Raw genomic sequence first — 14,853 nt, forward strand, 5'->3', positions numbered from 1 at the left:
GCAGAAGACAAAGGCTAATCTTTCAGTCTGGCAAATAGTGGTAGTTCATTTGCACATCGCCAAGCTTTACTGCAAGCATTGGCTAAACTCAATGAAGCGCATGACTCTACTCCTGACGATGTGGTCAATGTAGTCCTCCGGGACTCAATCAAGCTAAGTAAACCAATTACTTTCGCAGATGAAGATTTACCACCTTTCGATGTCACTCACAATCTAGCCTTGTACATCACTATGACATTTCTTAAAAAGGAAGTACCCATGACACTAGTGGATGATGGCTCCGCAGTCAATATCATACCACTGAAAACAGCTTACAAGCTAGGCATGAAAGAGTCGAATTCGACCCCGACTAATCAAGGTGTTCGCGCATACGATAGGACGCGGCACAAAGTGGTAGGCCTTATCAATCTTACTATAGCCACTGGGCCAGTTGAAATAAATGTTAATTTCCAGATAGTAGACATCAAGGCATCTTTTAACATACGTCTAGGGAGGCCATGGATTCACGCTTCCAAAGCTGTGACATCCACTCTTCATCAAAAGATCAAGATCCCTTTAGATGGTCGAGTAGTGACAATCACTTCGTCACCTATCAAGGCAGTAATCGAGAAAATATCCAATAATCAAGTCGTGTCAGATCCAGTGCACGAGTTAGGAGGATTCGAGATCATCAATCTTGTAGAAAGTGAATTGCCTCCTCTACAGTTCAACCCATATTCTAACTTGGTGGTCAACCACATACTCAAATCCCAGGGATACTTCCCAGGAATGCCACTAATCCCTATCTGAAACAACACCTTCCCGCCTTTTAAAGTGGGTAACTCCCAGAAGATACCATTTGGATTGGGATACAAGCTTATGAAAGCAGAAGCCTTCGAAATGCTCGCTTAAGTTCACGATCGCAAACATCAAGGGATCAAAATGCGGCCATATCACCCAACGCTAAATGGGTACTTCATCAGGGAAGGAGACCATGAATCTTTCCATGGGTTTCCTGAACCTTTGACGTTCAAAGGCAACAAACTAGCTGGAATCGAAGTGTTCCATGATTTCTACTTCATTCCCAAAACGGTTCCTACCATCAAAACTTGTCTGACACCTTGTCTCGACGAACAAGTTTTTAGCCTTTTGTTCGGGGAAAATCGATTTGTCAAGGTAGGCCAAGACGAGATTATAACCATGATACTACGGGATGACCATTTCAACCCTGCAACGCTCATCACGGATGCAGATCCAGCCAATTAGGAGAGAGGGTGGAGAAAATCAATCAAATGGACCAATAACCAAGGAAGGCTATTCAAGCTCACAATGGGAGAAGGAGAGATGTAACACCCGCAAAATTCTCATTTTGACATTTATAATTTATTTAACCGTTCAATTGCATTATTTTATATTTTTAAATTATTTAATTTAATTAATTCATTTTAAGCACGAATTTTATAAAAAAGAATATTCTAAAACTTAATTAATATAAAAATACGTATTTTAGTCGGACAGCAATAATAGTGACAGTAATAATATTAGTTTCCGTCTTAAGTTAATATAGACTCGAAACATTATTCCGTCTAGCATAAGATCGTCACATTTTCATTTTGAGGCTAATTCATTCGAACTAATCCGTTTCCTACTACACACTCACACTCACCTTATCTCTAACTTAAAATATATTATTATTATTATTATTATTATTATTATTATTATTATTATTATTATTATTATTATTATTATTATTATTATTATTATTATTATTATTATTATTATTATTATTATTATTATTATTATTATTATTATTATTATTATTATTATTATTATTATTATTATTATTATTATTATTATTATTATTATTATTATTATTATTATTATTATTATTATTATTATTATTGTTTTATTACCCGTCCCCACCCCCCTTCTTTTCCCCTTTCATTTTGTAAATCAGCAGCAACAACAGCGTGCACCTGCAAATGCAAACACAAACAGACCACAACTCCATTGAAACCGTCTCCTTCAAACTCAGATCCCGACTTCATTCCTCAACCATTTTCACTAATTTTTACACCAATAGCTTCCTCTCCTCGTCCTCCTTATTTATATGTAAGAGAGAGCCAAGCTTTCGTCCTATTTCAATTCGGACGTCTTACAAAGGATTCGGATTTTGGGTTAATTTCTTCTGTTTTTGGGTTTAAGATCATCCTTGGGCGATTTCTAGGACTTTCAGAGACCAAAAACAGGTAACGGTGATAGGTTACTCGACAAATGTCGAAATTTTCGTCTTTTGTGTCGTTTTTATGGTGTTTTTATGCCCTTGTTTGATAAAGTTTGAACCTTTATGTTTTTCTCTTTTGTATTTTAAATTTTTCCGTCTCAAAATGTTGCTGAAATGGGGCGTTTGAATTCGGTTGGCACGGTTCCATGGAGATTATAGGAGTTGTCACTGGACTGTTTTAAAGACGGAAATCGGGACATTTTTGGGACTGTTACATTGAGTTGCACCTTGCAGCTGCGTGAAATAGGTTGATTTTGTTTATCGCGTTTATTTGCGACCTGTCAATCTCGTACTTCTGGTCTGTAAATTAGTTGAGCTTGATTTTCTTGCTTGGGACTCCGGAATCTGGATGTCGGGTGAGTTCGGGCTTTTGTAGTGGGGAGTAACAGTTTGGATATTTGAGGCGTTGGGTTGGGTTTTGCTGTACCGTTTTGTTAGTGTGAGATGGGTTTTGAATTGACGTGTTGGATTGCGGTAGAGTTTGGTATAATTGTCGAGGTCTATTTTCAATGTGGAGTTTGTGTTCATTGTAAGAGCATTACGGATGCGTATATAAGCAAGTACTCATGGTTGTGAGGTAATATACAAGTGCAATGATTAGAAAATATGGCAAGCTTTGGTGAATTTGCTAACTGATAGTGGAGTATATGTTCCTGGAATTAATGCCAGAATATTGTGGTATTGTGTTATTGTTGTCGTTCCCTTTGTCCTTGGTTAGCGGGTGACTAGTTTAGAGTTTCACTCTAAGTGTTAGAGCACGGTTCTTTGAACCTTTAACGATATTGATATTGAAATTGAGAGGGTAATTGGTTACTAGTATTGAGTTATGGGTGCTTTTGACGCCTAGTTCGAGTTATTTGAATTATTTAAATCCCGTCTCCTACCTTATATGACTTAATTCGTTAAATATCGCTCATTTTGATATTCTTCTCACATGATTTATAATTGTGCAATACATTTATTACTTATCTCATTTGTATATGTAATGACATGTTTCCATTTCAATATGAGTCCGATTTAATTATTCATGCCTTGTGAGTAGTAAATGGTTTATCTTACATTTGAGTCATTTATAATTGAATTCTTATTTTGCTTATTATAAATGGTTCATTTCCGTTTGTTTACATTTTTATTCAAGTGACAAATAATGAAGAAATGGGTTACTTATTCCTATTCATGATTATGATTTGGCATGAAATGTCTCACTTGGATTATCATCGGTTCAGTACAGGTAGTAGTCTCTTTCCAAGTTGATTCGTATCGCTTGGTTGAGTCGTATTCTTGATAATGCCTTTATGCTATACCGTATTGCTTGACTTATCTTTACGCCTCTTTCGGACTGTCCTGCCGATTGTGGGTTTAGCTCATATTTTCCGCCTCTTTCGGACTGTCCTGCCGATTGTGGGTTCTCGATTTCGATCTGTCTTGAGTCTTGGATGCGGACTGTTCGCCGCATGTCGAATCGGAAATCAGATATCTTTGTCCCGAGAGTCTGGCAGATTTAGACTAGGACTGAGTCTTGGGAGTACCATTGTCGTCCTACCGGGGGAATTATATATTGATATATGAGTAGTAAAGGTCTTGCTTGGTTATAGTTATTGGTATTTGTCTTTCAAGGTAAGAGTGATGCCTTGTGTTATTTGTCTTGGTCCTATCGGATACTAGAGGTGAGCTATAAGCCCTCTAGTTGCGATATGATCGCCGGGATTGATGTTCCCATCCGTTCTTATGGTGAGATGCAAGCCATAAGTATGAATGTGACATTAGTAGCCACGTCCCGTGCAATGTTTGCTAAGTGGTTTTCCAAATAATGGCTACGGTTTCTATTCTTGTAATTTGCATTGGTTGATCCCTTACTTAACTGCTTCACATGATTCGGATTCTAATCTCATATCTATGTTGTAATTTCTTGAAATGCGTACTTTTGCATAAATGACCGTATTCTTGTCTTTCATATTATTTAATAGTCTCCCGTGAACAGTTGAATCTTTATTATGATAATGTTGGCCTATCTTGTTCTATCTCAATTATTTGTCATGTTTACATTTAAACTTGATATTCTTATCTTTTGTATGTGTCTTATATGACTTACCTGCTTTAGTTCCTTGTTATGTTCGTTTTGACATTTTGTGGCTGGGAGAACCTTGAGTTACTCCCCACTGACTGTGGCGTTCATGTTTACATGAATGACAGGTATTAGTTGGTGCATTTATGGGGGTGAAGACATGTGTGAGCTAGCGAGCACTTTGGCCTAGTAGTTGGTTTATTAGGATTGCTTAGATTTACCTTTTATTGTTTTTGTCATTCGAGGGATATATTTTCCCTCACCTTGATTATCACATTTGTATAATTTAAACTTTATTTCCGCATTCTTTGTTTGTGTTTGGTATTTTTATAAAACCGCGCTTTAAATTTTAAAAGTTTCAAAAATTCCCTATTTTCCGCTTGAATTTATAAGTTATATTTTCTCCGTTTTCGCGGGGTGTCACAAGAGATGTTCAAAGGAGAACCAGAAGGTGACGAGTTCGAGTCTAAGTCTGAGCCGGAGTCGAAAACTGAGTCTAAATTTAGAGAAGTCGTTTGAGTGTCTCCTCCTATTGTCACTCCCCCTACCCTATAATTTCTCCTAGCTTAGCATCGTCTAGTAATAGTAGCTTGGGGAATGCCCTAGCAACTGTTCCTTTGCCGTCACTGACAACCGCATAGATGGCTTCGTTCTTTCAGCTGTTTTCAAACGATTGTATGAATAAATCTGATTCTGCTTACTCTTCGTGTTATCGTAATTGCAATTCTGTTTATGATGATACTGAGGATGATCCTGACCCAGACTCAATCGAACTACCTCCCTACATAATTAAAAAAATACTAGAGGAGGGGAAAGAGGCACCTGTTATAGAGAACATGTAACCTATCAACGTAGGGGCAGATTTAGAACCCCAAGAACTTAGGATAGGCACAACCATAGACCCAAATGAAAGAACTCGCTTCATCGACATTCTTCACGAATTCAAAGACATTTTTGCTTGGTCCTACAAGTATATGCCAGGGATAGATAGAGATATCGCCGAACATCGAATCCCAATCAAGCCAGGTTTCAAATCCATAAAGTAGAAGCTTCGCCGAATGAGAATGGAATGGGCTCTCAAGGCTAAGGAGTAAGTGGATAAGCAGTTCAAAACCGGTTTCATCAAAATTTCTGAGTACTCAGCTTGGGTTGCTAACATAGTCCCCGTACCCAAAAAGGAAGGGCGAATCCGGGTTTGTGTTGATTTCAGAGATCTGAACAAGGTCAGTCCGAAGGACAATTTCCCACTCCCGCACATCGATATACTACTAGATAATACAGCAGATCACGCACTCCTTTATTTCATGGATAGATATGCAGGATATAATCATATCAAAATGGCTGAAGAAGATATGCATAAAACGGCATTCGTCACTCAGTGGGGTACCTATTGCTACACTGTTATGCCATTCGGATTAATCAATACTGGAGCAACATATCAACGCACCGCGACTAGCCTGTTGCATGACATGATGCAAAAAGAAGTAGAAGTATATGTAGATGACATGATCATCAAATCCAAGGATAGACAAGGTCACATCGCCAACCTTCGCAAGTTCTTTCTCAGATTACGCAAGTACAACATAAGACTTAATACTCAGAAGTGCGCATTCGGAGTCACATCCGGCAACCTGTTGGGATATGTAGTTAGTCGGAGGGGAATAGAGATTGATACATCCAAGATCTGGGCTCTAATCAAGATGCCACAGCCGCATACAGAAAAGGAAGTTCGAGGTTTCCTGCGCAAAGTACGGTATATAAGTCGCTTCATTTCAAAGCTCACTGTGATCTGCGAACCCATATTCAAAAAGCTCAAGAAAACAGACCACACTGTAGGGGATGACGATTGTCAAAAGGCATTTGACAGAATCAACGAGATCTTGGCCAAGCCATCTGTTTTAATGCCACTGCAGAAAGAACAACCTTTATCTCTGTACCTCATAGTCACATAAACAGCCATGGGGGCTATTGTCGCACAGACCGTCGGGAAAGAAGAAAGAGTTATATACTACCTTAACAAGAAGTTCTTGGAATATGAGACTACGTATACACCGCTTGAAAAGACATGCCTCGCTCTTGTGTGGCCAACCAAAAAGCTACGCCATTATATGCTTAGCTATTCCCTCAAGGTGTACTCGAAGATGGACCCTATTAAATACATTTTCGAAAAACCCGTCTTAAATCGACGTTTGGCAAGAAGGACCCTGATGCTCTCGGAGTTCGATATCAAATATGTAACTCTGATGCTCATTAAAGGACGAGCAGTAGCCGATTTCTTCGCACACAACCCAATTCATGATACCCAAGTAATAGATACATGGTCATTTCCAGATGAAGATATTCTACACACCAATACAGAATCACGGGACCTCTACTTCGATGGGGCTTCCAATCTAAGAGGGTATGGAATATGAGTGTTGCTCATTTTCGTGAAGGCAAGCATACACCAGTTTCTGTCAAACTCGACTTCGAGGTGACTAATAATACGGCAGAATATGACGCATGCCTCATCGGTTTACAAGCAGCAGTTATTTCAGGCATCAAGAGAGTCCGAGTCTATGGCGACTCGTCTTTAATCATCAATAAAATTACTGGATCTTTGAAATTCCGGAGTGAAAGCCTTGCGCCATATCAAGCCAGGATAGATCAAGTGGCTCAATTCTTTGAGCAAGTTGTCTACTTGCATCTACCTCGAGTAGAAAATCACTTTGCAGACGGTCTTGCGAAACTTGCATCCTTGATCGACATGCCCGACAACATGATAGAATTGCCACTGTGCATAGAGCGACGGTCTGAACCAGCTTATGTACATTTTCTTACCGATGAAAACGAAAATCAGGAGGAGCCTTGGTACCAAGCCATTTTGAATTACAAGCTCAACGGTGCATACCCACCTGATATGGATAAGAGGGGACAGCGAGCGATTCGTTTATTAGCATCTCAATATGTCCTGAATCAAGGGGAGTTATACAAGATAATGCCATAAGGCATCATTTTGCTTTGCCTTGATCATTCAAAAGCAAAGAAAGTTATGGAAGAGTCAATGATGGAGACTGCGGTCCTCATATGAGTGGACCAATGATGGCAAAGAATATCAAACGTCTAGGATACTATTGGACAACAATGGAGACAGACTACATCAAATAGGTAAGGCATTGCCACAATTGCCAGGTCTTCGGAAATGTACAACACATCCCACTATCTCTACTATACACAATGACATCTCCTTGGCCGTTTTCTACTTAGGGAATTGACATCATCGGGAAGATCACTCCAGCTAGGGCGGGTGGTCATTGTTTCATTTTGGTAGCCATCGATTTCATCACAAAATGGGTAGAAGCAGCATCTTATCCTGCTCTAACATCCAAACATGTGGCTAAGTTCATACAAACCAATATCATCTGTCGATATGGGTGCCCACATGAGATAATCAGCGATAACGGGTCCCATTTCCAAGCTGAAACTGAACAATTGTTGGCCAAGTACAAAATAAAGCATTATCACTCTTCGCCTTATCGACCTCGAACTAATGGCGCAGTAGAGGCAGCAAACAAAAATGTCGTCATGATCCTCAAGAAAATGATCGACAACTATTGAGACTGGCCTAGCAAGATACCTTTTGTATTATAGGGATATCGAACCTTAGTTAGGACGCCCACTGGGGCTACTTCTTTCTATATCAATGCCACCGGTAGAGTTATAGATTCCATCTCCGCGCATTCTACCCGAAAGCCAAATCCTAGAAGCAGAATGGAATAGGGATAGGTATGAAATGTTGGAGTATGTGTCCTCAACAATAATGCGATCACATGTTTAAATCTCATGATAAGAATATACGAGGGAAAGTAATATTTTATTATCAAATAATCCACATTAATCGGAAATGGTTGGCTGACTAGAGTTTAACATTACTGTCGTATGACGGTGGTGATCAGTTGATCCCTTAAGGTCATACCTATAGGGTAACACTCTTAATTGATAATTTAATTAATTGTATTATGATACAAGTTAATTAATCCTTTAAAATAGATGATGTTTTTATTATTGTTTATGAAACAATTATAATTAGAATGAATAATGTATTATAATTACAAGGTGTTGTGAATTATAATTAATGGTCCATTTTAAGTATATGCAATCATGTATTATTAATTAAGTCATTGTATGTGATTTATTTTATGTAATGATTTTTAATAAGTTAAAAATACATTACATGATCATATGCCTTGTAACATGTCACATATGTCACAAATTACAAATGACAAAATTATAAACTTAAAATGGATTCTATTTTACATATGGAAACCGGTTTTTCATATAGGTGGGGGACAATTGTGCTTTTTATCTTAGTTGCTTGAGACAACCCTATTAAGCATGGTTTAGGGATTGGTCACTTTATGTTTTCTTGTGAAGAACAATTGAGTGAAAATATAAGCAAGGATTGGCCTTGCTTCCCTCAACCTACCCGGCCCCCCTTATCCACTCTTGACCATAAGTGTTGTTTTTCCTTATGGTAAATTAATTTCTAATGCCATAATTAATTTTAGTTCTCTAAAATTGTTTTGAGAGAGAAAATAACATCACTAGTAGTTGTAATAAATTATATTAGATATTTTAAAGGAACATTTACTAATTTGTAGTAACAAAATTAGTTTATATATTAAGAGGGATTACCTTGGTACAATCCCTTAAGGAGTAGATCCTACCATTGGATATAGGGTTTTTCACTTGGAGCATTTGGATTTTACTTAAGAAGACTAATTTGGAAGGAGTCCAATTAGTATATCCATTTCGGCCACCATTGTAAGAATAATAGATTTCTTCTCTTTTATTCAATTGTTTTGCATGCATAAGATTTAGATTAGTTTATGACTAAACTAAGTTTTTTTTTTATGTTATTAGTAATGACTAATAAGAGATTAATGAATCTTACAATTGGTATCAGAGCAAAAGTTGTTGCATGCATAATCGGTTTAGTTTTTCCGAGTTAAAATGTTAACATACAAAACTTGTATTTTATGATTTATTATGATAAAGGCCCTGAAATTCTTGCATGTTAAACATTCTTGTGATTTTAGGTCATTTTTGATGATTTATGGTATTTTATTACTCTTTAATATGATTTTAGTATTTTTTTTATTTCATTTTATTGAATAAAATGTCACTTAAATCACTAAAATTAGTTAGACTTCGTCTCTACCCATGAAATTTTAGGATGTTGTCACATGCAATATTTACACACTGTATGTAAATTTTAAAATAAAATGGTTTTATTTTCCATGATTTATGATTTTTAGATGTAAAAATCACATAAATAGTGACTATTTTTGCAAAAATAGCTAAAATGAGTTTTAAGGCATGAAATTTTTTACCAATGTTTTATATGATATGAACATCAGATATAAAGTTGCATGTTAAATTCCGTTTGATTTGGGTGATTATTGATTTTTATATTGTAAAATTGATAAATAGCAACTTTAAATAGTCATAATTGTAAATTCGACTTTTGGACATAAAAAATTGTCTTTACCAGGTTCTAGAAACTTTCATAGAATATTAAAAATTTTAATTTTGATTTATTGCATAATTTTATGTTTAATTTAGAATTAAGGAGTTAAAATTATGCTTTATACGATTTATTTGTGAAATAAATAAAAATAATCTAAGGGCAACTTTTTATTAAAATTTTGGAATGTTGGGAATTTTCTAGAATATACAAAATTGTGATTTTGATTTTTTCGAATTTTTATGACTTATTGGGAATTATTTCCTTATTATTATGAATTATAGTGTTTAAAGACCAATAATAAAAATATCAAGTTGAGTTATTGTCAAATATTTATTGAAGACTAAATTTTGAGTCTTAAGTCGTTTAGGATAATTAACTTTGACATAGATTTGATTTATGTAATATTATGTGATTTTAATAAGTTAATAATCACAATTATCCATAAAACCGGACCGAATATACAATATTAGCTTAAATAGGGCGATTTGGCACATCACATGGCATGTTTCATACCTATATTAATGCTACATTTTTAGTATGATTGTCATATTTTTATATATAATTTTGAATTATGTAATTTGTACTTAGTATGGCCTTAGTTTTTAATTGGTATTTCTCGAAATGTATGGGGATATCAATTCGGTTGTAATTAATGTGATCTCGTATCACTTTTATTTTATTTTGTTTTTCCTTTTATAATGTATAAGGTAGAAAAGGTATGTAATTTATTTATTTCGGAGTTCCTGGAAGACGGTGCTATTCGAGAAGGCGGTCCGACAAAGACGGTGTTGCCTTGGAGTGCATGCCAAATGAAGTTCAAGGGACCAAATGAGTTGGTTTCTGAATTTGTAAATAATTTATTAGATTTACTATTTTAGGAAGGCCATACTAGGATTTTATCGTTTTGCTTTGAATTTGCTTTATATGTTTGCATGCATAGCCAAATCGCCATAACTACACATGCATATCATTTTTTATCGAGTCATCGACCGTGTCAATTATAATTATCGTAGTTCACCGCTTTAGTTCACTTTAAACGTGACAGATAATAAATTAACAAGACCTCTCAGTAAATAATAATTGAGAATTAGCCTTACCAAATAGTAGAACCATGAATCCCAATTTCATAAGGAAGTAGGCTCGGCTCACCGGTGTACTAAACTTGTTACGTTGGGTAAGTGGGTAGTAAAATGTTATTACATCCAAATTTGGATTGAGCTCAACGGAAGTATTCGTGACCGTAGTCGCATGTGTTCCGGGCAAAAGATAAATATTAAAATAATTTTATCGACCGAGAGTTACAGAAGTAGAATCGATTAAAGAGTTAATCCACCGAGTTATATTAATTAGGGATGAATCGGCTCACCGTGCCCAGTTAATATGAATTTGGATCTCGGGATCATTTATAATAGTTGGGTAGAGGTCACTATATAAATGCTATAAAACTTGTTTTAAACGTTTGCAAGTATGATAAAAATGACAAATGTTAATATTTCCTTTACCTCCATGTTTGTAGTTTATATATCGCAATGGATCCTACCAATGCAACAACACCTATTACCATTGAGTCTTGTCATAACTTATTTGACGATATTTGCTCCAACAACAACCTCGATAGAACTAGAGAGCTTCATTTTGGGATCGGTTCCGACAAAAACCTAAATTTCATTACTTCCTCCATACCTCCTACTATGACTAGATGTCTTGTGAATGTGTCTCCGGAAGACCATCTCGCTAAATCTATGGGATCCTTATCTTTGGAAGAAAGGAATGCCGAAACTAGTGGGAGTCCTAGCAAGCAAGCTCTTGCAACTAAAGGGAAATAGATCAAAAGGAAGGGAAATAAAGGTAGAAAATTCAACAATGGAAACCAAATGGCTAGTGGGACTACCAAAGGAGCCAAAGTTGATGATGAATGCCATTATTTTCATGGTATGGGACATTGGATGAGGAATTGCCCCATATATTTGGGAAATATTAGGGATGGACTTTTTATTCCACTTAGTAAAATTCCTTCTGAAATTTATGTTATTGATGTAAATTTTAATTCCACCACAACGTGGGTATTAGATACCGGTTGCGGTTCTCACCTTTGTAATCATTCACAGGGGCTAACAAATATGGAAAAGGTGAGCAAGAGCGATGTTGATCTCCGACTTGGGAATAGAGCTAGAGTAGCGGCCACATCCAAGGGAACTTATGTACTTGTTTTGGCAAATGGATTTGAGTTGTATTTGCATAATTGTTTTTATGTACCTTCTCTTTCTAAGAACATTATTTCAATTGCTATGTTAGACATAGAGGGCTTTAATTTTGCCATTAAAAACAATTGTTGTATTATTTCTAGAAATGACTTGGTCATAGGCCAAGGCTCTTCTATAAATGGCATTTATGTTCTAGAGACTTCAAATCCAAGTAAAGTCATCTATAACAAACATTCCAAGAGACTCAAATAAAATGATCCAAATGAATCGTACATTTGGCATTGTCGATTAGGTCATATTAACGAGAATCACATTAAAAAATTAGTTTCAACTAATGTTATTAAACCATTTGATTTTCAATCATATAGTATATGCGAATCTTGCCTACTAGGCAAAATGACTCGTAATCCTTTTAATGGTAAAGGGACTCGAGCAAGTGAACTATTGGGCCTTATACATACCGATGTATGTGGACCAATGACTATCACCGCTAGGGGGTAATTATCACTACTTCATTACCTTCGCCGATGATTTAAGTAGATATGGGTATATCTAGTTGATGTGACCAATATTTGAGCATATTTAGTCCCCGAATTAGCCTCCTTCCCATGCTTTTTAGTGCATATTTGGGTCATTTATTATCTTTAGTCCTTTGTTTTGCATATTCTTTGAGGTTTTGTTTCCTTGGTAGGAGAGGAGTGCAAACCTTGAATTTTCATGGCAAAATAGAGCAAAAATTGATCGAATCTAATGACCAAGCATTGAATAGAAGACAAGACTAGAAGACCTTTGTACATAATGTAGTATATGGGCAATGATGAAGAAATCCTTGCATCTCCGACAAAATCCCGGAGGATTGTTGGGAGAAGAGAAGAAGAAAAGAAGAAATGGAAGCTGACAAAGAATCCGCTCGTCCAACCACTCGGGACGCCCGTCCAGAAGCTTCCCAGGACGCTCGTCCAAGCTTCCCAGACGCTCGTCCAGCCACCTGAGAATTCGCCCGTCCTGACCCTTGGACGCTCGGATTGTGTTACAGGACAACACGTCCTCTTCTTCCCTCCATTGAAGATGCGCATATTTTTGGAAGACTAGCAAAAACGAGACCCGCATCTTTTCTTGAGAGGACCGATACTTCAAGGACTTAATCGTCATTTAATCCCTTAGTAACCCTAATTTGTGCACCTAATCCCCACTATAAATACCCTATTAGTCTAATTAGGTTATCATGTTCTTCTTATCAATCTTTAGTGTAGTTTATATCATTCTATAATCACTTCTTAATCTTGTAATCAACTTCTAATCAAATATTAATACAAATCTCATTTCCTTAATTTCACTTTTGTTCATCTTTTATTTTGGGTAATTGAAGATTATTTGGGTTTATTGAGAGATTGACAACCTTCCATCAATCATCAAGTACTTCTTTTATTCTTTGCATTATTATTTTGGAATCATCATTAGGTATAACTCTCTTAATCCCTTTTTAATTATTGTTAATCATCTTCATTTATTCATCATGTTTTGCTTTGTTAATATGATTGACAACCTTGTTAACATGTTAAACTTGATAATGAGTGAGTAGTTTCCTTAACTAGGGTTAATGGGTAATTAGGGGAAACCAACATGGGGGATGATTCTTGCTTAATTTAATATGTTTTCATAATTTATTTGCTTGCTTGTTGTGATCTCAACTTATGCACATGTTATGTTTGATGAAATGCGAGCCTATGAATCCTTGCATTTTTTACACATCACTTACCTTTTCAATGAGACTTGTAAGACATAAACTTTGAGAGGTATTGGCGAGGTTGTAGATATTTAACCAAATATTATTGAGTTCATCAACCCTTTTGCAAGAGAAGGTGAGGAGAACCCAACACAAATTCAATCACACAATCAACCCACAATGCCTAAGTTTTCATCATATTCCGTACCAACCAAGGAGAACCTACCCAATGGTACTCCCACACCACAACACTTAACCGGAAATTTCATTGGAAAATCCGCATTTATCCAATTAGTCGAAAGAAGCCAATTTGGGGTGATGCCTAGTGAAGACCCTCATTCCCATATGGAAACTTTTTGTGACTATTGTGATGCGATTTCACAAACCGGTGTAACTCAAGACCTAATTCGATGGGTCTTATTCCCTTTTTCTCTAATTGGTACCGCAAAACAATGGTTGAAAAGCCTTTATAAGGCCATTCTTGGAATAGACTATTGGAAGAAGTTGGCTCTAGCTTTCTACAAAAAATTCTACCCTCCGGAAAAGACTAACATGCTAAGAGCTCAAATTACGGGTTTTAAGCAAAGGGATGAAGAATCTTTGAATGAAGCTTGGGAGCGATTCAAAGGAATTTGTCGCTCATGTCCTCATCATGGACTTAGCGAGTGGTTCTTGGTACAATAATTTTGGAACGGTCTTTATGAAGACTCAAGAAACATTCTCAACATGGGATCAAATGGTATGTTCACCGAAGTTGACGACAATCAAACTTGGAACAAGATTGAGGAAATGGTGGTCCATAATTCACAATATAGTAGACCTCGCAAGGCTACTAGAGGAGGAAAGCATGAAGTGGACTCTATTACTCAATTGGGTGCTCAACTTAGTGCTCATATTGATACCATCAACTTGAAATTTGAGAAGGCTATGGCTAAACTTGAAGAAGCCTCAAAATCACCAAAGCATCATGTTAATGCCATGGTAGCATCTTCATCAATCCCAAGTGGGATATGTGAGAATTTTGGAACTTTGGGACATGACCAAAGTGAATGTAGGGGAACAAATGAACAAGTTAATGCTTTTCAA

General features: G+C 36.4%; 1 protein-coding gene and 1 non-coding gene across 2 annotated transcripts; one reads left to right on the forward strand and one right to left on the reverse strand.

Moving 5' to 3' along the window:
* Window positions 1-6,738: 6,738 nt before the first annotated feature.
* LOC141629134 (uncharacterized) lies at window positions 6,739-7,314 on the forward strand. Its single transcript, XM_074442184.1, has one exon. It carries the CDS (start codon window positions 6,739-6,741, stop codon window positions 7,312-7,314), a length of 576 nt encoding a protein of 191 aa, XP_074298285.1.
* A 7,005-nt stretch (window positions 7,315-14,319) lies between these two features.
* LOC141637070 (small nucleolar RNA R71) lies at window positions 14,320-14,426 on the reverse strand. Its single transcript, XR_012541633.1, has one exon. It is a non-coding gene; the product is annotated as a small nucleolar RNA R71 (small nucleolar RNA).
* Window positions 14,427-14,853: the final 427 nt, after the last annotated feature.

The sequence above is a fragment of the Silene latifolia genome, chromosome Y (genome assembly GCF_048544455.1).
Source record: "Silene latifolia isolate original U9 population chromosome Y, ASM4854445v1, whole genome shotgun sequence".
Lineage (NCBI taxonomy): Eukaryota > Viridiplantae > Streptophyta > Magnoliopsida > Caryophyllales > Caryophyllaceae > Silene > Silene latifolia.